The following is a 26,753-nucleotide window of genomic DNA, read 5'->3' as shown; positions in this document are numbered from 1 at the left end:
ACTACGCACTCCTCGTCCTCCCCTCTCAGGCACCATCAGTATGTATCCGCATCGAAGAATGTGTCGCTCCACAGAAACTTTGATGTCACTGCGTCTCTAATACCACTTCGCTCCCAATTTGTGGTATCCACACTTTTGGTGTGCTTTGCTCCTAAAATTCATAGGGAGAAAATAGGGACCCAGACGCTTTTTGGTTCTGTCGATAAATTTATTTAAGGCAGATTTTTCACCCTATTGTATTTAATCAATGGGTGTTTTGATTTTTTTATTCAAAATTAACAGTTGCTTCACTTGATAATGTATTTATCATAGTCCGAGGACTTGCTTTGTCATACACAGCATGATATTCATTATATACAACTTTTATACATTTAACACTGAAAAAATAATCCTTTGTGATACCTTCAATACAAAAACATTAGATTTCACAAAATGACATTACATTAAACAAAGTGCAAATTGTACCCTCCTAACGGGTTTTATCACCAGACCTATCATCGAGTGTCTTTAGTATGTTTGCGGTCTGGTATCGCAAGGGAAAAACATTTTTTACAATGTTATTTTATTGACTGATAAAGTCACTTCTTATTTTACACCCTTTGCGCTAAAGCAATTCGTCAACTGGAGTGAAAAAGGGAAAAGCCAAAGGTAAGCCGACGCGTTTCCAAGCCTGTGTGTTGGTCATCAGGCTCTTCTTCAGGGCTTTTGTTAGTGGGTACCTATGTGAAAACAATATGGGACATGTTTGAGACAAGGAACCTCTCTCTTTTGTTGGGAAAAATGCCTTTAGTCTGTTGCATTCATTGTTACCTTTGCGGTGAACGGAATCCGAGTCTGTCTGGTTCACAACTTCTTACTGACAACTCCCTCTGCAGAGGTAAAGGGCAACCTTTTTATCTAATACCTGTTTATATGCAACATTTATGCTGTCATTGTCAATCTCTTTGCGAATAATTGTCAGGACTTGCATTTACCTAATTTCTTAGATGTGGTGGCCGGATTTCAAGTCTTTACATTCATTGGTCAAATTTTGTACGGACGACAGCGGCAGGGTCTATGTGAAAAGATAAGGTTTTGAACAATACCGTAATTCGAGCGCTTAAAGCTTTTACGGCACACTATTTTTACCCTTCGTAATGTTTACTTACTTTGGGTTACAGCCCGCAGGCTGGCCACTGCTTTCTTGATTCTGACTGCGTCTTTGATGTAGCAACTAATGAATAGTTGCGTTTGCTGCAAGGACGAGACGGTCAGTGTTAGGGGGATATTTTACCGAAAATGATTGTTTATTCCCTATGCGTGGTCTCTTACCTTTAGAAATCTTTCATCGTTCCGTAATTTTCCTGCCTTGTTCCGTGTTCGACGGTTTACTTGGTGGTATTGGTCACATGACTTCCTTACTTATGCTCACGTCATGTGGTTTAGGGATTGTGGGAGATGTAGTCCTGACTAGTGTCGGTTGGTTGAGTCTTGTACAGGGGACGCAACTTACTTTTAGCCTTCTGTTTGTTCATTGAGTCCTAAGGACACGCAGTCAAACTTCGTGATTTGGTATGCTTCTCTTCTGAGTAGAAGAGTTTCCACATAGCCTCCCCTTAATGGTGATTTTATTGCTGAGAGAACCGACCACTTTAGGTCTTTTTCTGAGTGGTTCTGGTCGAGAAAGTGTTGTACCATTGGTGCATTTAATACTTTTTGTTTTATTCTGGAACAATGGTGTGCCAGTCTTTGGGAGATTTGTTGATTTGTTTTTCCGATGTAAATTTTGTCGCACGGACAAATTATTACAGAGACAATGTTTTTGCTTTTACAATTCGTAAATTCTTTGTGACTCCATTTTGTGTTGTTGTGTTCAAATGTGATTCCTTTGATGGTACTTGCGCATGCTACGCAAGTTCCACATTTGTGGTGTCCCTGTAATGGATCTAAGTTCCGTATAGCTCGCAGATCACTTTTCGCTTTTGTTATGCCCAGGTCTGCTCTTATTAGTTGTTGGCCAAGGTTTTTGTTCTTTTTGAGGGCAAACAGTGGTTTTGCAAAAGAAGTTTCAAGGTTGGACAACAAGTGCCAGTTTTGAAGGATTATCGACTTAAAGCGATTAGTAAGTGGACCATATGTGGTGACACAAACTAGTTGTTCCAGTGGTTTTTTGTCTTTTTTAGTTAGTAACTCTTCTCTTGGTGTATACCACGCACGCTTAGTTGCGTGCTTCAACATTTTCCTGGGGTACCCTCTGGCTTTTAATTGCTCACAAAGGATTTCTGCGTGTGTTAGGTAATCTTCTTTTCTGGAGCAATTGCGTCTGATTCTTAGCAGTGGACTATATCGTAGGTTCTCTTTTAAGCTCTGTGGATGGAAGCTCCGATAGTGGAGAATTGTATTTTTGTCTGTCTGTTTGCGATGTAGTGTGGTAACCAGTGCTTTGTTCTGGGGAAAGACTTCAACATCCAGAAATGTTAATCGTGTGGTGCTGTGCGTCATGCTGAATTTGATATCTGGGTGCCTGCTGTTAAGCCATTCGTGGAACTGGGACAGTTGTTCTTTGGTTCCGTTCCAATGGCACCAGATATCATCTATGTAGCGATACCACTTTAGTATGTTCTCGCTATATGGATTGTTACAATAGACGAACCTTTCCTCGTACAGGGCCATGAAGAGCACCGCCATTTCTGGGGCATAAGGACACCCCATGGCGGTGCCCTTCACCTGCACGTAGAAAGTGTCCATGAATCGAAAAAAGTTTCGTTTTAGTGCTAGGCCTGCTAAGTCAATTATGAATTTTGTGGGTACTCTTTGTGGATTGCTCCTAAAATTTGGCATAGGTGCAAGGGGTAACTGGTTTTGTAATACCTGATGCTGTTGCTTCCATGGCACCTAATTCTACGTCTGTGGATTCAAATCATTAGTTTGAACAGTGTTATTTTGCACAGCCTTACATTCGTTCTTCCAGTGCCCCAACTTGCCACACCCGTGACAAGGGAACTTCTTTTTGGCTTCTTCTCTATTGAATTTTCCCCTCAGCTTACCTCCATTACCATCTCCTTGAGTCTAGTTATTATTCATTTGACTTAACTGGAGTTCCTGTTGCTCTGCTAATTTTACTTGCGCCCACATTACCTTTTCATTTAATTTAATTCTTTTCGTTTATTGTCAAGTTCATCTTCACAATATTTTGCATATTTAAGTATTTGGATGTACCATGTTACAACGCATACTATTACAACTACCTACCGTTACAACGCGACCATTACAACGCATACCATTACAACGCATAGCGCTTTGAGGTGCTGGATAGTGGTAAGTATAATTTACTATTCTAACTCCAGTCCCCGTGGACCCTAGGGAAGGTGTTGGATAGTAAATTATACTTATTCCCTATCCTAGAGCGCCCCCCAGCGCAATGCGTTGTAATGGTATGCGTTGTAATAGTCGCGTTGTAACAGTAGTGCGTTGTAACAAATGCATTGTAACAGGTGTATACCAAGTATTTCGTCTATCGGCTTGGCCTGCCAACAAATTTTATTATCTTTAATCCATTGTGAAATTTCTCGTCTTAATCCTGACACAAACCTATAGATGAAATGCGTCATGTCTTTCATATCAATATTATCCAGGCAACTATATTGTTTAAATACTTGTAACAAGCGTTCATAATATGCATGTATAGATTCATCTTTATTCTGGGTGATTCTATCTATTATAGTCCAATCAGTTTCCTTTGCAGGTACTTTCCCTTTGAGATACAGTATTACCTGCTTATATTTCTTCATTACATCTTCTGAGGGGGCTCCTGTCTTTGGGTCTCTAGGGTACTCATCACTTGGCCAATCAACAGCAACTTTACATTCTGTCCATAAAATTTACAGGAACGACAATGTCAAATAACCCATCTAAATCTTTTAAAAGACATTTTGAAACCTTCACAAATCTCTCGACTTGTCTGTACCATTCTACAGGCTTCTCTCAAAGTTTTGGGAAACCATTTGTGAATGACAAAATATCCTGTCGGGACCATGGGACATGTACATAACCATACGAACACACGATGGGGATAGGGTCCAATGGTATATTTAGAGACCCGGCACAGTTACAGCCCCCTATACAGAACATTAATTAACAAAAAAAACCTGTGGGTCTAAAGCAATCTACTTGTGTTCTCTGTGCATGAGAAACCTATATTATGTGTTCCTATGTGCAATATGGAATACAACAGGATATTTCACAATGTGAAAAAATGCCATCAGTTACCGTTCTTTACCGCCCTTTTCATCATCTGGGCCCCTTCACATAATGAAGAGTCCATGTTGTAACCACTTCTTAAAATTTGGAAATGAAGTGTGTAGCCCAATGTGAAGCAAAAATATGTCAATTTAAAGATGGCATGTACTGGTAACTGAAAAGCAGTGCATAGAAAATAAGTGAAAGTGACAAGAGTGAACTGTTTAAAATTGGAGAGTCAAGGGGAAAAAAACTTTATGAGAAAACCCTTAACTTCCAATGGCTAATAAATCAGTGCAAAATATATATCAGTAGTTTAAACAAATAGCTACTGGTTGGAATATTTAGGTCAACATGTTTCTGCAGTTTCAGAGATCCACCTAGGTATCTACTGCTTCCATCAGGACCGTGTTTTTGTTACTGCTTTATATATCAAGGTGCAAAACAGAAAGAAATATTTTCTATATCACCTGAATTTTCATTATTGTCCTCTTTCGTACTGATGAAATATCCGTACCGGGAGGAGTCAGGTAAAACAGGACACAGGGAACCCAAAATAGAGAAAACATGGCATTAAGAAACATTATTCATCTAATAGATTGCCATCAAAGAGCCGTTCACATACTAACAAGCTCATGTGTAAATTTAATGTACACAACCCATCCACATGTGTTGGGCTACCCTCCTGCTCACCTTTAGTGTAGGAGGAAGGTGATTCTCCTCACCTGGCCACGGCTCAGGTATATGGAACACCGCTCTGTTTTTAGAAAAAAAAGCATAGATAAGGAACAAACCAGTGATAACTGAGTTCTAATTCCTCTCATTGCGCAGTTCTCTTTAGAGATGGTATTCGAGAGTAAACCTTCGTTATACACTTTGACTAATGATTATTCATACAGAACTTCAAACACATTCTTTAGGAAGGAGTTCTATGTGTACCCGAAAGATCTCTAGGGTGATGCATGTACACATCCAGCTCTATTTATACAGCAACAGGCACCAGAGCGGTCGATTGCACAGTGCCCTTCGAGCGACGACAAACCGCTCTTGTTGTCATAGTGGCCAGAGTGTTAAGCCCCAGACACCGACGCACCTACAGATATACCTGAGTGTGTTACGGTGCCTTAGACTGGCCACTATGACAACAAGAGCGGTTTGTCGTCGCTCGAAGGGCACTGTGCAATCGACCGCTCTGGTGCCTGTTGCTGTATAAATAGAGCTGGATGTGTACATGCATCACCCTAGAGATCTCACGGGTACACGTACTAATGATAAGAACTCCTTCTTAAAGAATGTGTTTGAAGTCCTGTATGAATAATCATTATTCAAAGTGTATAACAAAGGTTTACTCTTGAATACCATCTCTAAAGAGAACTGCGCAATGAGAGCAATTAGAACTCAGTTAGCACTGGTTTGTTCCTTAATCTATGCTTTTTTTCTAAAAACAGAGCGGTGCTCCATATACCTGAGCCGTGGCCAGGTGAGGAAAAGCACATTCCTCCTACACTAAAAGTGAGCAGGAGGGTAGCCCAACACATGTGGATGGGTTGTGTACATTAAATTTACACATGAGCTTGTTAGTATGTGAACGGCTCTTTGATGGCAATCTATTAGATGAATAATGTTTCTTAATGCCATGTTTTCTCTACTTTTGTGTTCCCTGTGTCCTGTTTTACCTGACTCCTCCCGTTACGGATATTTCATCAGTACGAAAGAGGACAATAATGAAAATTCAGGTGATATAGAAAATATTTCTTTCTGTTTTGCACCTTGATATATAAAGCAGTAGCAAAAACACGGTCCTGATGAATGCAGTAGATACCTAGGTGGATCTCTGAAACTGCAGAAACATGTTGACCTAAATATTCCAACCAGTACCTATTTGTTTAAACTACTGATATATATTTTGCACTGATTTGTTAGCCATTGGAAGTTAAGGGTTATCTAATAAAGTTTTTTTCCCCTTGGCTCTCCAATTTTAAACAGTTCACTCTTGTCACTTTCACTTCTTTTCTATGCACTGTTTTTCAGTTACCAGTACATGCCATCTTTAAATTGACATATTTTTGCTCCACATTGGGCTACACACTTCATTTCCAAATTTTAAGAAGTGGTTACAACATGGATTCTTCATTATGTGAAGGGGCCCAGATGATGAAAAGGGCGGTACAGAACGGTAACTGATGGAATTTTTTCACATTGTGAAATATCCTGTTGTATTCCATATAGCACATAGGATACACATAGTATAGGTTTTTCATGCACAGAGAACACAAGTAGATTACATGTACATAACCTCCACCTGGTACCTCTCTCATGGGACACAACCTTTCCACTTTTTCTGCTTCTTTTAAAACATATTCAGATGCAGTTTGTTTTGATCGAGCCTCTTCTTTTTTCTTTGCCCATCTACTTTTCCATTTTTCTAGGTCACCCCATTTCTGCAATAATGACATAGGCTCCTTAATTTGTACTTTTCTACCCGACACATTCATATTTTCCAAGTCTTTGTCAGAAAATTCAGCTCAACATGGTTTCTGTAACACTTTAGATTTGCCAATGTCAATTCCCATATAAGCTGCCATATCCAATAATTTTTCATGAAACACTCTTGTATTTCTAGTTATGCTTTTGCATATGAACAACAACTCGTCCTCACTGAATGTATTTAACCTGTCTAATCCCACATTTCCAGCAATCATTTCTTCCAATTCAACTCTCAATTTGAATATGTCCAATATCTTTGGCTGTGACTTTGGTTTTTCTATTTCTCTGGACCATCTCTCTATTTCTTCTGAAGTTACTACTGTGGCACTTCTGAGGATGTCTCTATCTGTACTTCTCTAGAACTTATAGGAGTGGTTTTCCTGACCGAGTTATTCACCGGTTCTATTATTGGTAAATCCATCAGGGAAATCACTGACTCACATTCACTTGCTTGATCATCAATTACTAAGGGTTCTTTTCTAGGCTGTGCTACAGGTGTAGGTAATACGGTATTTTTTAGGACTAGGTTGTTTATCTCCATACAGAGGAACAACTGGGCCAATAGTTACCAGAATTGTCAGGGCTTCAGGACTCGTATTCAATTGGGAAATTTTCTGAATTAACTCATTTCTTTGTTTTTTTAATGCTTCTCGTTCTCTTTCCTCAAGTACCTTTTCTATTGAAGTCTCATGTACCACTTGCGGAATCGGAGTAGGTTTCAGGAACGGAGCACTTGGATTAACTGTGCTTGGCTCCTCATTATAATGTGGTAGATTTTTTATTAATAAATCCTCTAAATAATCATCATCTTATTCACCACTAGTCATTAAATGTTTCGTTTTCTCAGTCCTTTTACTTCCTGTAGGATCTTCTAAAGTAAATACAGGATATAATCCTTCCACTAACATGGACTGTCTCCATTGTTTCATTTGTTTGTCTCTTGTCTCTTTTGGAAATCGGGGATAAAACGTACTCCAATTCATGTTACTTCTGGGTCTGTCTCACTCAAAAGCCTCAGTTTCCCATTCCTCTAATGCCTCATATTGTGTTAATCTAGGTCTGGGATCTAATTCATTCATACAAGTTCTCAAATTGTACAGAACACTGCCATTAAACGTACCGTTTTCTTTAAATGCTAAAGCACCATCATCTTTTGTGTACTCCATCCAATTTTCTAACCACACACAAGTGTGATAGCCCCTTTCAACCATCATGTATGATGCGGGCGTATTTGGTGGTGGAATAATAATCCCTTCCCTTGTTTTAATTGCTTTATCTTTCCTGAACAAATTCTTAATTCTTTTAATGAATGACATTTTTCTTTTCTCTCCGTACATGATATAAGATCTTCCTCTTATATACAGTTCTTGCAAAAAACCCTAGATATTTTCTATCGGGTCTACCTCCTACAATCGGACCTATATACCACATATATTTTAAACCAAAACCTTTAGGATGACTCTCAATTTGTTTACGAAATACTTCCAATACCAGCGCATCTTATATTTTTTAGTGACCAATCAAAATTTTGAATTCAAAATAAATCCAACCAATAGTTGTGCAGCTTTTCTCGTGAGACTAGTTCTCATTCTCCTGTACTCATCCCTCCTTTACAATTACTATCTCAGCTACCAAACCCGCTGTCTCAACCAATACCAGCGCGGCTCTGAGTGACGTCAGCGCAGCTCCGCGACTGACTCCCTCCTTTGCAAGGTAATACGAAAACTTAATTTCTTTCACTTTTAATGCAGATTTTATTATTCAACAACGTAAAAATATTCGCCACTGTGCCTGAGTGACTAATTCAAAGAAATTATAATTTCACTCACTGTGAGTAAATCCCTTCCGCTTACTCTTCACACACTACAAGTAGATCCCTTCCGTCTACCCTTCACGCAAGCATTAGGGAACCTGCTACTCCTTCGGACTTATCCTCTCTAGGATATTTTAAGGCCAAAGTTTCACCAGCGAACCCCTTTGCTATTAATCAAGCATAGAAGAACCTGCTACTTCTTCAGTGTAACCCTTTCTAGGTGATATCGCACAAAAAGTTTTGCTAGCGAACTCTTTGCTATCAATTATTCACACATTTACACAGAAAATTCCCTAAAATAGTACTTCCAGTTTTACCTAACCATGCACTTACTTCCTAAAGGCAAGTGACCTCACTGCAGTGTGGCTTCCATTTACCACCCTCTATTCTGCCCCCGGGAATTCCAGACAAAACATAAAACAGGTACGAACAAGTCTTTGTTAATACATAAAATTAATACAAGTCAATATTCATCAATACAGTCAATAGTCAAACTTAACTAACTACCTATCTTAAATAATCCCTAACCTTTCCTCTGCTACCATAAGAAATACTGATAGGGCATGCAGGTCACTCGACTCGGTTTTACCATACTCACCTGGGCCCATAAAACAACATATGATGAGTTTTAATCAGGTAACCTGTGCACTTTCCTCGAATCAGTGATTTATATAAATACGTTTTTAGGACCTATACCATTGACTTACCACTCCTTCTCACTGGTACCTAAAAGTCCTAAAGGATCAGGGAGTTAGCAAGAAAATAGGTAGAAATATAACATTTGCACTCATATAATAACTACAAACTCAGGAACAGTTTAAGCTCTTTATCTAAAATTCTTTAAAAGTCATAATCCAAACATTTGTAACCAGAATTCTTTTGATCAGGAAAATAACGATTAAAATGAGAATATGCAAAGATTTTATGAGGCAGTCTTTACACATTTGACATTAGGGTGTGAAGAGAGAAGGAAACAGTGCAATGATATACCCACATAGAGTATTTACCTAGAATGGTGTGAAGAACTAACCCTGGCCACCGGTCAGATAGAGGATCGAACCCGAAAAGTGCAAGTGCCAGCAAGACAACAGGTGCAGACCAGAAATCAGGACAGGTGCAGCCAAATTTGGATCAGGACAGGACCACCACAGGGTAAGACCGGCACCCACAGTTAAAGTTGCTACGCCAGCGCTACAACCCTCTCTGCAGCTAACAGTCTAACCCCGATTGGGTTATCGAATCTTCCATCAGAGTGCTCCGCCAGCACCCTTGCTCCCGAACCCCGATTGGGTTATCGAATCTTCTGACAGAGTGCTCTTCCAGCTCCTCCGCTCTCGATCCCCTATTGAGTGCGTTGGGTCAGTGACAGGTCAGCTATTCAGACAAGTCGGACAAATTAGCTAACTAAGTCTACCCTAGTTATACTATTTTCCAGGTCAGTGCACCACCCCCCAATGATGCAAGAGTAAGGATCCCCAATTTCGATTGGACAAGAAGAGAGGAGAGGTCATCACACCATACCAAAACGAAACTTTTCTTGATGATATTAAAATTAACATTCCCGCCCATAACTTTATTTTCCCATGCACTTTTATTCCACCTGGCAATGAATGTATCAATCAGTAACAATAGCATTCAGTATTGTATAGTCCAGCTTCCTCTTCTGGGGTTGAAAGTTCACGCTCCCAGGCACATCTTCTTGCAAGTTTGGACTTGGCTTCCATTCAATGCCAATGACTCTTGAGCTTTTGGAGTCTTGTGCGCGTGTTCAAAATGGGTGCAGTGGGGTTTCATCAGGCCCGAAATGTTACATGTAAACAATAAAAGACAAACAGTTTTAGAACAAAGAATAAATGAATGTTCTGTATACCACTTATCACTACTCTATTCCCATTATTTTATTTTAACTATTGCATTAGAAATTAGGCAGAACGAACAGCTTAGCAAAAGCAGCTATGCAAGCTTCTTGCACGTTAATAACACATAGCAGCCATCTTAGTTCTAGTGCGCAGAAGCAAAAGTTTCCCTCCAAGCGAAAGATACGTCATGTCACGTGAGTGTGCCAGACACCTGCACAGTAAGAAATCCCGCGTAGCAGCAGCCATTTTAGTGCAAGTGGATTATGGTTAGTAAAAGCACATAGACAAGCTTCCTCTAGATACCTAACATGTTGTGTAATGCAATATTAATAAGACAAAACATGTTCGTTAGTACATTATGAGTTATTAGAGAGGGTTGAATACAAGCAAGTCGCTTTACATGCGCAACCTTGTTTCATCACACCATTTGGATGATAAAGGAGCTAACCCATAACTTGTGGGGGGAGGGAAGCGTCAGGGATTTATCCTCATGAAAGGATATTTTCCATGTTGTAAAAGAGAGGAAAATAAATGTGGGTTTGTGCTATTTTATGAGCGCGGATTATCAGCACTGCGGGTAATTAGGCATCAGACACACAATTCCGCTTTTCTGAATTCCACTGAAAACTGGTACACAATTTAAAAACTCCAACATTGTGTTACAATCCCAATCTTTAGAAAATCAGCGTGGATGAGCGTTTGCAACATGGATGACTGGAAGAGAACAACACTGCAAAAATGTTTAACTACGCAAGAAAAGCCACAAGGTGGCACTCGAGATGTCTAGTTACACACATGTTTGAATCACCTACACATGAGAAATGTTTCACCAGTTTCCCATATCTTGGTGAACACGTAATGTAGCGTATTCACCACTAATCACAATGACACGTTCCCTAAAATTTACAAGAGACAGTGTTCCTGCATCAACATAATTTCTGCTATTTTAATGGTGAATTGTTGTAGAGTGTGTATCACACCTTTGTCGGTCGCAAAATACTCTCCAGTCTAAATAAAACTATTACGCGAGGAAGTAACTATTCTTATATTACACAGAACCGGGGGCTAAATAGAACAAACAAGCATTTGCAATGCAATAGGTCTCGCATTAGGAAAGTTTGAGCTATTGGTATTGTAAATGGCAAAGTTTGTATTTATGTGTTGTTTTTTGTGTGTTGTAAGCTTTTATTCGATATACAAATATCTTGAAAGCAAATTACATACAATAAAAACATTGCAAGACATGCAGCTAGTCAGTACATACATCATTAAAAAGTTAAGAACCGGGTAAGCTCCCGAATAAATTAATTAAGCGTACAATTAAACAGAAATTGACAGCCTCTTGAAGCGAATCAACCAGAATTGTTTTAAAAATTTGGAGACACCACAAACAATAACGGGGGAGGTATCTGACATTAGAATGCGAAGGGCAACCAGGTGACTGCGTGTTCCCATGTTGGAAAAAAGGGGCTTGAGCCAGTACTTCCTTGGTCTTAGGTAGTCCGGGCACTCAAACATAATGCGAGCCACCGTCTCAGGTCTAGTGGGACAATGGGCACAAAACGGAGACAGAGGAGCATCAGATTTCCATTTCGATATTAAAGCTCCGATTGGGAGAATGCCCACTCTAAATTTAAAATACAGTGCCCTGTCGGCTGGGAAGGTGATAAAATCAAAATAGGATTCGTATCTTGTCATGTCCTATAGGAGCAAAAAGATCTCGTGGAATTACAATGGGAAGACTTCATGATTAGCTGACCCGCAGCCCAATCCCAGTAGAGTTTCTTCAAGAAATCTTTTGGGGGTGACGTTTTTGCGCTGTTTTTGAAAGTAGCGAAATTAATGGCTTTGTCATTTGCAATGCCAATAGTTATAGCTTTCGCAAATGTGATACCTATAGCATTTGTAATGCAATATGTACTCCTCTGTAAATCTATTATCTTATTTATCATAAAATGCAACTGGTTTCCCTTCTTTAGACCTCTGACTAACATATATATCATATGGGGAAATGCAGAGCTAACCAGAACTGCCGGCGTACATATCACACATCTACAGGTGTGCTTTTAACTCTCACATTCCATTCCATCACAATGTCAAGCACACAATCCTTAATAACTCGATAACTGCACTTTGGTACTCATCCTGCACAACCTACAACTACTTCCCACAAAGGCTCAAAACAAGGAACGCACCCTCCCAGCCACATTCCCACATGGTGTAGCTTACCATCCGTGCCAGTAAGGGCTTCAGCACTCCACGGAAGGCTAGTAAGTGCTACACAAATGTTACAGTACAATAGCACTTTCTAATGTAAGCTGCACAAAAACACGACTTGGACGACTAAGGCATGTTGGCTATTTTTGAGTTTTTACACCTTCATCAGGGATGAATGCTCTAGATACACATCAGTCGAAGTATAGGGACAATGTGGCTCCATAGGTCACAATGAAAACCGTCACAGCTTATAAGGCGTGAACAGGCCAGGGACACGAACACTGTGGGGTTAGCAATGCCTGGGGCCTCTCTGCCCCAGTTCTGAAAAACCATGTTATCTCTAAGATCCTGCTTGTCTCAGTGCTCTTTCTGCCAGGGGTTGGCCACTGCAGGGTGGCAAAGAGACCTTAGATAACCTTACATTTAACTCTGGTCCTTTTATCTCCCCGTTTTAAGATGTGCCTCAAAGAAAGACAACGTCCTTCCAGACAATGTATTTCACAAAAACAGAACAGTGCTTAGAAGCATTAGGGAGCCAAGTGAAGCATTCGGATTTTGTGATCTTCAGTGACACAGCATCTCCTCGTTTTTAATCCGATGTGTGCTTGAACTGACCACATTTTGATATAATTAAAATTAGAAGCAAAAATTGAAACTCACTAAATATGTAAAAGATGATAATATATATTACGATATGAACGAATGGTCTTCTATTCGACATGATAGCCAAGGGGCAGTTAATGAGATAGCCCTCTGAATGATGTACCTTCTGCAGGTGTCTGTAGTCAGTAAGCTGAGCCGTACAACCTTCCGACAACACCACCAGTCCAATTTAATTCTAATGAGTGCTACTTGCAACACTGACAAAACCGGGATGTGCAAGTACTTTAAGCACAACACAAAGAACAGGTAATTTACATTCCTTGACCTTAAGCACTCCGGTGGCTCTGAGGTAATATTGGCACTGAGGATTTTCGCAGACAGAGCTCTGGGCTAGTTGAACCTGTCGGCCTTCGGTTATCTACATCTGCGACTGTAATACTCTTTACAACTGCAAGAAAGAGATTATTCCATCCTGCCACCATATGAACCTTTGAGCACAGGATAAACCAAGTAAGCGACCTTCGAGTTAATCAGACCGCAACCATGAAGTTATCCCATTTTGAAATCCTGATGTTATTTAGTTTTATCGCCATGGAGTTTTATACCAACTTGTCACAGTGAAGTTATTTGCACCTCCATGAAAACCTGCAACTTTCTGGTAATTCAAATCGCATGCCTGAGCTCCCCCGCGCTCCCTCCCTCCACCCACCACCACACCACCAAAATTCCGTAGGTGTTTGCCTCACTCAGTCTGGAACTTTTACCTACATATCATTGCTATCTCATTCATTTAACGGGAGCTCAACAAGACTACATCACTCAGAATTCTTTCCACACGAAAGCAGATGTCCGTGATGAGAAATAAATATTTTAGCAAAGAGATTTAAAAATCACAAACGTGTGGAGGAATTAAAATAACGATCTTTAGGTGTTGTAGATTTACTAAAATAGTTCACAATTGGTTTTTTGCTACCAGTGATGTTTGTTTGCCTACACATTTTCATATTTCAATTTTTTATTGTGAACTTAGCTGGAAATTTTCATACGCCAACTTTCCTACTTAAGCCTGAGGAAGCGACAACTTGCAAAAAACGGTTTGGCTGTGGAACGTCTCGACGACTGTTGGATAATGTCTTATGGAGACACAAATAAAATAGATATTTACAGTTTTCTATATTAAAATAGGTGTCCCTGATGTTTTTTATAAGAGTATACTCCCTCAGGCTTCATTTAAAAAATAAATAGTATTCTCGCAACCCGCCCCCATAGCTAGATCGAAGAACTGTTTAACCGGCTTCTGCTGTCCTGGATGAATGAAAGTGAGCTACAAAACACGGTCTGGATTCTACTTGAACCGCACACAGCAAAGCTCCACTTGCTTCACCCAAATTCGACGAAGGCTGGATCCGGTGTCCTGCCTCCCGGGGAACTCACAGCTCAACCGGCAAAGGCAAGACACTTCGTTTAGAAGGCCTTAAAGAGAAAGGCCGAGCACTCGGATTGCAGTTTTCTCTTACCTTACAACAACTGCGAGGGCAGGAAAATCTTCGCGAGAGCGCGTGCTGCAGTCCGTCCAGAGCTCGCGCCGCCGGCCTGCGACCAGGAAGTCAGGCAGGCCGGGCGGGACAACCGGAAACAGGAAGTAGGAGGGCGGGAGCCTACCCCGCCTCCCACGGAAGAGCCGCGGCGGTTTTGAGCACCGGTGCAGGCAGGAGTCTACCCTGCGCCCCGGTGCCGAAGGAGGGAGGAAGAGTCCTGCTGCCGGGCCCTGCAGCTGCCGATGAGAGGAGAGCCGCCGCACCAAGGAAGCCGGTGAGTGGGGCTTCGCCTTGTTGCTGAGCTGCGAGGGCGGGGGGCATGTGTGTGTGCGCGCATGCGGCGGCGGGGGGCTGTGTAAGTGTGTGAGCGTGTATGTGTCTTGGAGTCTGTGTGTATGCGTGTGTGTGTGACTGTGGGGGGGAGGGGGTGTGTGTGAGCGAGTGTCTGTCTGTCTGTGTATATGCGCGCGCATGTGCACGGCGCGGGGACGGAACGTGCGCGTTCGCGCACCCAAATCTGGTAGAAACGCTCGTAACACCCAAAGCCTCTAATGAAATGCGCCTGTAATTTGACCTTTTCGAGTAAAGTCGGCGGCATATAAAACATGTTTAAAATGTTGACGTACTATTTTCAATGTACTAAATATTGTCAAAAAATGAATTAGCCTTTAAAATCAACAATGTACGTTCACAAAAAAAAAACGTTCTTGCTCTTGAATGGCTGCAGAGTAGGAGAAGGCTGTATTAAGAAATGTTACTTCATGAAACGTGGGAGTGCTTGCTCAGTTTTGTATGGAGGCCGCACGTACAAGTACAGGCGCAGGCCGGAAGGGATGGGCTTTATGTCCAAAGTTGATTTGAGGGTTAAGCCCTAGAAAAACCCAGCGTACCTTTTCGAGTAAAGTCGGCGGTATATAAAACATATTTAAAATGTTGACGTACTATTTTCAATGTACTAAATATTGCCCAAAAATGAATTAGCCTTTAAAATCAATAATATACGTTCACAAAAAAAATACTTTCTTGCTCTTGAATGGCTGCAGAATAGGAGAAGGCTGTATTAAGAAATGTTACTTCATGAAAGAGTGCTTGCTCAGTTTTGTATGTCTCCACGGGGTCTGCCCAGTTCTTGCAATGGCGCTAAGGGTGATGGCGGTAGAGAATGCGAAGATGTCTGAGGGCGTTAGGGGCAGGGGGCCGCACATACAAGTACCGGCGCAGACCAGAATGGATGGGCTTCATGTTGAAAGTAAATTTGAGGGTTAAGCCCTAAAAAAAACCAGCGTACCTTGTCGAGTAAAGTCGGCGGTATATATCAACAATGTACGTTCACAAAAAAAAAGACTTTCTTGCTCTTGAATGGCTGCAGAGTAGGAGAAGGCTGTATTAAGAAATGTTACTTCATGAAACGTGGGAGTGCTTGCTCAGTTTTGTATGTCTCCACAGGGGTCTGCCCAGTTCTTGCAATGGCGCTAAAGGTGATGGCGGTAGTGAATGCGAAGATGTCCGAGGGCTTTGGGGGCCGCACGTACAAGTACAGGCGCAGGCTGGAAGAGTTGGGTTTCATGTTGAAAGTAGATTTGAGGGTTAAGCCTTAGAAAGACCCAGCGTGGTGTATCTTAATTAGACTAACATTTATGGCAATGGCACTAGTAATGTGCTTACAGAGGGCAAAGCTGCAGAGTAGGAGAAGGCTGTATTAAGAAATGTTACTTCATGAAACGTTGGAGTGCTTGCTCAGTTTTGTATGTCTCCACGGGGGTCTGCCCAGTTCTTGCAATGGCTCTAAGGGTGATGGCGGTAGAGAATGCAAAGATGTCCGAGGGCGTTGGGGGCAGGAGGCCGCATGTACAAGTACAGGCGCAGGCCGGAAGAGATGAGCTTCATGTCAAAAGTAGATTTGAGGGTTAAGCCCTGGAAAGACCCAGCGTGGTGTGTCTTAATTAGGCTAACATGTATGGCAATGGCACGAGTAATGTGCTTACGGGGAACACAGCTTGGCAGGAAAAGGAGCGTGGAGCTGTCGACGGGGGCGAAGGCTATGTATAAAAAAAAAATGAATTTGCCTCTGAAATGAACAATGTACGTTCGCAAAAAAAATACTTTCTTTCTCTTAAATGGCTGCAGGCTAGGAGAAGGCTGTATTAAGAAATGTTACTTTCTGAAACGCAAGCAATCGGGCTCTGCTCTGCAATTAAGAAACGAAACTGAAAGCATGCTTTTTACAGCTGAACAAAGCTGCTGAAAGAAACAAAAGCACGTGCACGAGGTCAAATCCAGCAAACTCGAAAGGAAACACGCGTGGCACCCTCTTGTCCCTAATCCCCCCGAAGTTGATAACTATAGTTGTCGAACTTGGACTGCATCCTATGGATGCTTACTCCAGCTCGACCTAAAAAACACACCTGGACGTTAGGTCTTTCATGAAAGTACGATGACAAGTAAATCCAACACATCTCAATTTAATGAGGTTGTGGTTCAGCCTGATAGGACTGGGGCTGTTGTCTGAGATGATCTCACACTCCAAGAACTAACATCCCAAATTCTCACAATCTGCCTTATTATGCGACTGTTTTTTAGACCTGGATTTGATTTGACATTGAATGACATTGGCAGGAGCAGCGCCTTTGAGCATCACCAGCGAAATATTCAATTAAAGGCGACATGATTAGCTTTTCGGCTTCCAACATTCTTATTCTCAAACAGAAGCTAAGACTGACTTTTCTTCATACTCCTACACTGCTCTCTAGACCCAAACTATGTCAGTCTTCCTAACTGCAAAAAATAAAAGTGGGTGGGGGAGAAGAATGCGTGGAATTCCGACATCAACACTACAACAGACGTAAACAAGTGCAGTTTATGTTTTATGTCCTGCTATCTCAGGCATCTAAGGAGGATGTACGGCATTACAACGCGGGCTTTTACACCGCGTGCCGTTACAACGCTGTTTTTACAACGCAAGTCGTTACAACGACTTGCGCTGTAAGGGCTGGATAGCGGAATAGTTTAATTTTCTATTCCAACTCCAGCCCACGTTACAGTAGGGAAGGTGTTGGAATAGAAAATTAACAATTCCCTATCCAATTGCGCCCTCCAGCGCAAGTCGTCGTAACGACTTGCGTTGTAAAGGCAGCGTCGTAATAGCAGCGCGGGGTAAAGCCCGCGTTGTTAAGGATGTTTCCCATCTAAGGACGTTAAAAACAAATGCAAAAACTCGAAAATTCTATTTTGTGTTATTATCTTCTATAATACCATCCTATCTCAAGAAATAAATAAATGTTAAAGCTGTGCTTTATTGCATTAAACGTGTACTTTTAGTATCTCTTCAAACTCCCTTTCACATTCTTAGAAGCAATTTCTACCATGGGTCTTCCTTCTGACCCGTAAACTGAGCCTTCTCTAACCCCTTCCATTCCGTGAAGAAAAGTAAATCCCTTTATTCTTCTGCCAGCCAAACTTTGGTTTCAGTCGCGGCTCGCGGGGTTGGGGTATTGAAGGCAGGGAGGATGGAGAAGGGCTCACGGGGGTGAGGGCCAGGGTTGGTGGGAGTTTTAAAATAAAATAAAAATCCTACCTGAGCAGGTCCGCCCGGACCGCCTACGGGAACTGCTGGCAAGTGGGTGGCAACCCCTCTCAGCCAGGATTGTCTTAGGGCACCGTTACTCTCTGCCTACCTGCCCATTAAGAGACCGAGGTTTGAGCCTTTGCTCAACCCTCGCTCTCCTAATGGGCATGTGCCAGCCTGTGCAGCCACTAGTTTGCCTGACCGGGGATGGCGTAAACATTTGCCACCTTCCCCAGTCAAGCGCACTTGTGCATTGTGCTGCTGCATGCCCCTAGTGACGGTCTGACTGAAAATGCCTGTCAGTCAACATGGCGCTGGACCGTCACCCCCTTCAGACTCTGGAGGGCGTCGGGCAGTCCGACGTTATGCTGGCTGACATGATTGTCAGTTCTCCCTCGGCCTCTCTGAACTTAAGTAAACTGAGAGTGTACTTAAGTTCAGAGACGCCGAGGGAGCTGCGGGCGCTGCAGGCGGGGGGGCAATGCACCAATGGACGCACCGCCACTGACCCCCTACACTACACATACACCACTACACTACGCTAAACCCTGAAACACTACCCCCAGCACGATCCCCTACACTACACAAACACCACTACACTACCCTAAACCCTAAAACACTACCCCACAGCACGACACCCTACACTACACAAACACCACTACACTACCCTAAAACACTACCCCAGCACGACCCCCTACACTTCACAAACACCACTACACCTTCCTAAACCCTAAAACACTACTCACAGCATGATCTCCGACCCCCTAAACCAGAGGTCTTCAAACTTTTTTAGGTTAGGCTCCCCCAGCTGAATTTATTTAGATGTCGGGCCCCCCCACCATTTGACAAAAAATTCTGGAACCTGGTATGTTACATAAATCGACCTTATCCGCAATTCCCAGTCCATATCTGGCTAATAATGTTAAACACGGTAAGAGTGTTTAGTAAACTGCAGGTTTGCGAGTTTGTGAGGGGAAATGACAGAGGCTTACTACACAGTCCAAAACTACATTTTTCAAGATAAAATGTGTGCAAATTGTTAGGGGTTCTCCACTTAATTCTTGCAAAGCCTCCTCAAAGAAACTTCTGTGGTCAATAAAATGAGTACCATTCAAAGACGATGCTGTCCACTGAGAAGCACTGTTCACCTGCGCATGCAGCAAAGTGCGCAGTGCACGGTACTGCGCGCTGTCTCAGTGTGCACGAACAGCGCAATAAAGCCATCCTTCATCTGTGCATGTGCAGCGCAGAAGATTCACTCCTCGTCCTTTCTGCATGTGCAGCGCTGCCAAACGACGCACAACAGTGTTCACGTGCAGCACTGTACAGTGAGCCGCACCTTCCGTGCATGAGAGGCGCACTGGAGCTATCTTTCCTTTGTACATGTGCAGTGCAGCAAATTCACACTTTTCTCTACACAAGTGCAGAGCAGCACTCGTCCTCTGTGCACGCACAAGTTGCAACGCACCAGTCGCCCCGTTCACTGTGCATGCAAAGGGCAGGAGAGCCGCCCCATCCTCTATGCAGCCCATGTCCACCCGTATAGGAGCCCAGCTCGGAAATCCTGCGCCAGGCAAGGGCTCCAGGAAGCGCCAGCCTGGAGCTGCCCTCTGAAACAGGCTACTAAAGGGCTTGTGCACTGTCCTCCAGCCTCGGAGCCGATGTCTGTCACCTTGCACTATGGGAGGACCTCTATGAGCGCCAGCCTGGAGATGGCCTCCACGCGGGGAACTCCATGGCTGGCGGCTCTCCTGCACCAGGGAGGGGCTCCTAAGCGCCATCCTGCAGACGTCCTCTCAAATAGGCACTTCCAGGCTGAGCTCAGTCCTCACACTTCGGAGCACAGCTCTGTCCCCATGCACCAGGAGCGCCGTCTGGAGTTACACTTCTGGGCAGGTCCACTCATTGCACGAGGGAAGGATTCCTGAGAGTTTTTAACTCGAAAAAGCACTCTGGGCCTGAGCAGTGCTCTGTCTCAGAGCCCAGCTCTCTCTCTCTGCACCAAGGGCTTCCAAGAACACGAAAACCGAGACATCCCCTGTGAGAGGTCTTATGCGTGACATCCCCCAACACAGACCGCTCTCCAGCAGGGAAAGGGCTTTGAGACCTGTATCTGCGGGGGCTGGAAGAATGTAGTGCTTTACAGATGCTCGGAGTCCAGCTGTGCCTCCTTGCACCAGGGCACCGTGGATTTCATCTGTGACATTCCCTGCCCTCCGGAGACAGACGGGGAATGGACGTCAGAGAAACAGTGGGGGCGCAAGCAGAGTGTGTCACTGTGCAGATCATCGGAGATCTGCAGCGATGAGCAGAGCCTTAAAAAAAACTCCATGTGGAATGGAATGCAAAAATATGTGTCTAGACTTCGGGCTTCAGCAATGGAGTAACGAAGGGAGCTGCATATAGAGAAAGTTCTAATCAGGTGGCAGTCGGCCTCTCCGCCGTGGAAAACAATGAAAGGTGAAATGTTATGGTGGAGTGCGCGCCCCCCCTTGAGATGGCGTCGCGCCCCCCCAGGGGGGCGCGCCCCACAGTTTGAATAACTCTGGATTAGGGTGTTATGATTTTTCCCCAGTACTTCATTCTAATTTTGCCTAAAGAGTTAATTTAGGTAGAAATCTATTATTGGTAAAGACAACCCCTAACCATGGTGTTACTTTTTAAATTCTGAGTTTGTGCTTCTCCAGACCAAGCTCTCTTAAAACATACTGCCTAGCAGTGTGGGTGATATGTGACTCCTACAACTGGTAGTCCTCTGGCTTATGTAACATTTCCTATACACTGATTTACTGACATATGATTGATTGTCTCTGTGTAATGTGGGTGACACTTAAAGTGTTCTGACACACTAGAATACATCCATTGGATAGAGAGTGGTTATGGAGACTTGAGGGGCACTGTGAAAGGGCGATAGTGAGAGAGTCAATGGTGGGGGTAGCATTTAATCATTATTTCAAGTTTCCTGCCAGTGGCAGCTGATACAGTGAGCTTCCTTTCCAGGGGTGCTACGTGACCTACTAAGTAATAAGCATGCTGTACAAAGTTCTCCAGAAAAAGACACACAATGCAGTTCTTACTTTTATTAAGGTTGGGAGAGCATAAAATTGCCAAGTGCATTAATGTTTGGGCATTTACATAATGTATTTTTAAAAGTATTGTTTATAGGCGTTTTGTACAGCCCTCAACAGCACTCCAAATCATTAAACTCCACTACAGACTAGTCCACAACACAAAATACAATTCCACATAATTACACTCCTAAACACTCAATCCCACTCCACATAATTCCAGTAAACTCAATGCCACATAATTACTACCTACATAATTCCACAGCACACCATGTCACATAATTCAAATAAAGAAATCCACTCAACACCACACAATTACACAGCTAACTAATCCAATCAACCCACACAATTCCATAACACATCACATACATAACTCCATAACACATAAATTAAACACAATTTCCATTTACAATGCCAAAAGCACCAACTCCAGCAAATGCCAGGCCTATTGCATTCCCAATGCTTGTTTTATCAGCAATGCCCCATGACCTGGCCACATGGGTGAGGCATGGGTGTAGGCATGTGAGTGACAGCTCTCTAGGAGAGGGGCATCTTGTAGGATTTATCCTCAGGGACATTACAGGTGCGTGACTTGAGGAGTCGGGTCCCTCTGCCTGAAGTAATAGGGCGAGCACGCAAGAATAGTATTGATGAATATCGCTTTTTAGTAATCCAGAAAATATAGCTAATGGCTCTGCAGCATTTTTTTTAAACGACTTGCATTGTTTTCTTTTAGAAATAAACGTTCAGATAAATACCAGATTACAATGGAGCCGAAATAAGGGAAGCTGATTTAAATTTTTAAAAAAAAGCATATAGATTAGATATAGGTAAAGAAATATATGGTCTGGCTGGACATTTCGAACGTCACGTGGGGCAACTGGTGAGGTGTCACAACACATTTCTTAACTATTCATTTTAGTTGCCTTTATGATGATTAAACTAGTTGGTGCAAATGAGTATGACCAGGAAATAGAGACGTAGTGGGAGGAGCCGATGTGGATGGAAAGGGAGTTGTCACACAATTGCAAACTAAAGCGGCCTATCCGCTGCGTCTTGTCCTAGAAACCGAATGAAGTGAAAGTGAAATTTACAGCATTGTAGTTCTTCTCCACGTAAGTATGGCGACGGCTGAGGCCAACCCGGTGGTGAGTCTGCAGGAGGAGGCTACCTGTCCTGTCTGCTTGGAGTATTTCTATGACCCGGTGAGCACCGAGTGCGGGCACAACTTCTGCCGGGCATGCATCTCTCAGTGCTGGGACGGAGCAGACAGCCAGTACCCCTGCCCCGAGTGCAGGGAGATGTGTGCCCCGGAAAGCCTCAAAGCGAACAGGCAGCTGAAGAACATCGTGCGCATAACCCAACAGCTGGCACTCCAGTCAGCGAGGTCGCAGGAGGCTGGCCTGTGTGCCAAGCACGACGAGAAGCTGAAGGTGTACTGCAGAGACGACATGGCGTCAATCTGTGTTGTCTGCAGCCTGTCCACTGACCACAGATCGCACATGGTCATTCCCATAGAGGAGGCTGCTCAGGAGTTTAAGGTATGGAATACTTTATTCAGAGGTATATAGATGTCCGTAATTGCAGTGCCGACACAAGCATTCTATGACATCCTGAACTTGTGCTGTCGTGTTAGTTAGCCTACCTTTGCATTCTGGGATTCGTAGTTTCGCTTTCCCATTATATATTTATATATGTGCAGTTGCGGATATGGAACTTTTGTAAATCGTGTTTTGGTGTGCATAGCTGCCTTAATCTGCATGGATTAAGTGAGCCATTCTACCAGCGAAATTGGAGGGAGCCTCCTCCCCCTGAAAAAATGGCCCATATTGTGCTTTTTGCGAATTAATTTATTAAGAGACACTCCTTTTATTGGTAGTTTTGAAGGGACACAGCAAAGTGTGTCAAACTAGCTGACCCTTCCTTGCAATCCTAAAGCAGAGCAACGGTGGCAACATAGTGCATGTTTTTAGACCATGTTCCCCAACAGGCCCGGCTCTAGAATTTTTTATTTGGGTGGGCCGTGAAGAAGCATGGGTGGGCCATGAAGGTGAGGAGGAATTGGTCAAAAAACAACAAAGTATTTAATTGAGCTGATATTTTAGGTGTTGGCATCTGTCCGCGTTTGACATTTTTGACACAATAATCAGCACGTAAAGAGCTACATACTTCGCTTTCTTTGATGTGCTTCTGGCTTTGGAGAAGGGGAGGAATGCTGCTAGTCAAATCTTTTAGATGCATAACTTTAAGACTGCAGCATGCTCCTGGTCATATGCAGCAGAAGAAATGTTTCTGCTGCCATAAAGAGCCACTTGACAGCTTTTCATGTTTAAAAAAAAAAATTGGCAGCTTTTTACTTTTCAAAGCATTGAAGCTTACAAATACGATAGAATAAGCCCAGAATCATAATTCAGTTTTTAGGTCGAGGACTGCGTCACACTGCGTAAGCAGTGAGCAGAGCTCAGAGACTTTGTTTCTTAGTAAGGGGGCTTGAACCCGCCCCCCTTCTCCATTGGCTGGCCTCGTAAATGCTGGCCTGCCATTGGAGGAGAGGGGCGTCACTCCCTTTAAGCCCCGTCTTTTCCAGATTCGGGGGCGTGTTTTTTAGGTTCTTTCTATCTGTGACGTCATCCGTCACTCAAATCTAAAAAACACGCCCCCCAGTCTGAAAAGGACAGGGCTCTTTCACGATCCATCCCCTGGTGTCCTTCTCCTGCCCCATCTCTTCCCACCTCTTCTCTTTCCCTCTGGTGCTTCCCCCTTCCTTCCTCCCTCTCCCAATGAGCATCTGTCCGTAGCACTGTGCTTCAATGCACATTTCAGTACAGTGCAGCGTCTGCAGATGTTGCAGTGACTGTGCACGTTGCTTTCTTCCCTCCCTCGGGCTCCTTACCCTTAGGGCGGCCCTGCAGCCCTGCAGGAAACGCTCCATGCTCAGCCTCTGACAGCTCCTGCTCTGCCAAGTAGTCAGCAGCACCCAGCACAGTGCACCCGGGAACGACTGGCATCGTAAGAGAAGACGGACAACCGAGGCATGATGCTGTCCAGTGACGGTCATGGAAATAGATGGAAGGACAAGATCGCTCAGGACGCCTGGAGAAAACTAAGGATGGAATACTGCTAACAACGGAGGCGGAAGAGCGCAGTGAGGAAAGGGGCCTTACGGTGGGTGGTTCCTCAGGGGGGGGGGACGACAAGCCTGGGAGCCTGGCCGTTTTTATATAGCGAGGACTTTAGCCGAAGGTAGCGCTTCGCAATAGGAACAGTAATGATACAGGAGGAGAAAGTTACAAGTGGGGCTTGCGAGGAATGTGGAGGAGTATGGAGGGTTGCAGTGCCAAGCACTGGTGAGCGCTGCACCCACAGGTGGGCCCCGGGTGACTAGGAGTGAAGAGCTGTCTGTGGGTGAGGAGGAAGAGGCGCTATACAGGGAGCAAAGCCTTCGCGCTATGCAGATGGCCATCGGGGGCGGGTGATATGAAGGACACACTGGGAGGCTGATGCAGTGCTGTGGGCGTGGGAAGTTTTTATGCGTTTTTTTACAGCGCGGACCTTACCCGAAAAAAATGCTCCTAGAACATATTACTAGTAGCCATAGAGCAATGCCCTGTCGTTAGGAGGCTGTCTGTTTTAGTCGCAACACCACTGAAGCGCATCACTCATTGCTAGCAGCTAATGTTTGGGACATTACCCAGACGGCAGCTGCACTTGGTAAATTGATTTATCAAATTCCCCATCTTGGTGTAGTTGTACTTATAGCATCCAAAGTCCGTGGTAGCACTCATCGAGCAACATTGGCTTGATAACTCTACTCACTGAGCAGAATCACCATAATTCTGCAGCCCCGAAATGGTTCTGGGAGCCCTTATCAGGCAGCCCCAACCATCTGATGTTTTTGACAGCACCCCAATGTTTCTCGGTAAACCTTATATTTCTGAAAACACACATTGAACAACACCTAATGTTTCTGGAGGCCTCTATTGAGTGGCGCCGTAATGTTTCTATAGTTCTTATTAAGCAGGGCTTCCTGATGTTATGGGAAACGCAACACGCCTGATCCTAGTGAAGGCAGATATCGTATCAAGAGCACCCATTATACAGGCAGATGCACTTGCCTCATCCTTGTGGTAATGGCAAAATAAACATTTTAGTGTAGCGATAACGGTTCTAGAACATTAATCCTTTGGTGTTTAAGGTATCACCATTATAGAGCAGCATTTTAAGCGCTTTTTATTAAGCTACAGGTATGTTTCATATGTATGCATTTGGATGGGGGTAGTGCACGACTCTGCATCCTTGTAGACTCCACACATGCAGCAGCACACCACCTCGTATGCCCGTGCCACCCTGAACGAGCTCTAAAACCAGCTGCATCATATAGATACAAAGCAGTCACAAACATACCACTTCCCAAATGACTGATAAGTTAACAATCTCTGGTGACTCTCGGCATACCAAAGCCAGGACAGCATCAGACTGTTTCTGAAGAAAAGCAAAAAATGTTACCGGCCTTCTGTATCTATTTGTAAAAAATCTTGAACTACATCTCTGTAGCCATCCGAGATGCCCAAATCCTGACGTAATTTAGGAAAAAGTTGTCAATACATTTCTTTTAAAGATCACTACATAATGCTGCACTAACAGTTCAGAAACCAGCTACACTAAAATCACATGTTGACTGCATCTTTACCTTGGCCTCTCTACAGTGTTTACTGCTTTTGGCTAAGCTTGTTCTATATAATAATTACATACACACATATACAGCTATATACATATTAACCATTAGCTCCAGCAGTCATTTTATATTAACTAATGTAGAATTCTTGCCCATGGCATTGAGGTGATCGTTGCTTGTTACCCTGGCTGTGCTTGCTCCCCTGGCTGTGCTTCCTCCCCTGGCTGTGTTTGCTCCCCTGTCCCCTGGCTGTGCTTGCTCCCCTGGCTGTGCTTGCTCCCCTGCCCCCTCGCTGTGCTTGCTCCCCTGCCCCCTCGCTGTGCTTGCTTTCCTGCCCCCTGTTCCCTCGTTCTGAAAGTTTTTTCTGGCCTCTGCTCCCTGTGTGTTGCTGTCTGTGTGTGTGTGTGGATGCACACAGCTCTCTAGTCTGCATCTTACCCCTAGTGTGCCCACTGCCTTTGTCTTACTCCTTCCATGAAGCTCTCTAGTCTGCTTCTTACTCCTGTTCCCTGGTTGTCATCCCGGTTTTTCTTTACCTCTGTTCCCCCGGTTTTTCTCTGCCTCTGTTCCCCCGGTTTTTCTCTGCCTCTGTTCCCTGCTTGTCATCCCGGTTTTTCTGTGCCTCTGTGTGCATGGCTCTGTCTGTGTGCATGGCTCTGTCTGTGTGCGTGGCTCTGTCTGTGTGCATCCCGGTTTTTCTGTGCCTCTGT

The 26,753-nt window shown here is 43.6% G+C and overlaps 1 protein-coding gene across 1 annotated transcript in view; it reads left to right on the top strand.

Annotated features, from left to right (window-relative positions):
- Window positions 1–22,389: 22,389 nt before the first annotated feature.
- The window catches only part of LOC147666704 (E3 ubiquitin-protein ligase TRIM39-like), a 190,668-nt gene continuing 186,304 nt past the window's right edge, over window positions 22,390–26,753 (top strand). Inside the window, exon 1 of the mRNA XM_086948950.1 lies at window positions 22,390–22,909. Coding sequence (XP_086805076.1) covers window positions 22,490–22,909 — 420 coding nt within the window. The 5' untranslated portion in view covers window positions 22,390–22,489. The remainder of the gene's footprint in view (window positions 22,910–26,753) is intronic.

This window comes from Lissotriton vulgaris, unplaced genomic scaffold, assembly GCF_964263255.1.
Source record: "Lissotriton vulgaris unplaced genomic scaffold, aLisVul1.2 SCAFFOLD_1901, whole genome shotgun sequence".
Taxonomy (NCBI): domain Eukaryota; kingdom Metazoa; phylum Chordata; class Amphibia; order Caudata; family Salamandridae; genus Lissotriton; species Lissotriton vulgaris.
The sequence above is the reverse complement of the archived record's forward strand: the minus strand, read 5'-3'. Positions and strand labels throughout refer to the sequence as shown.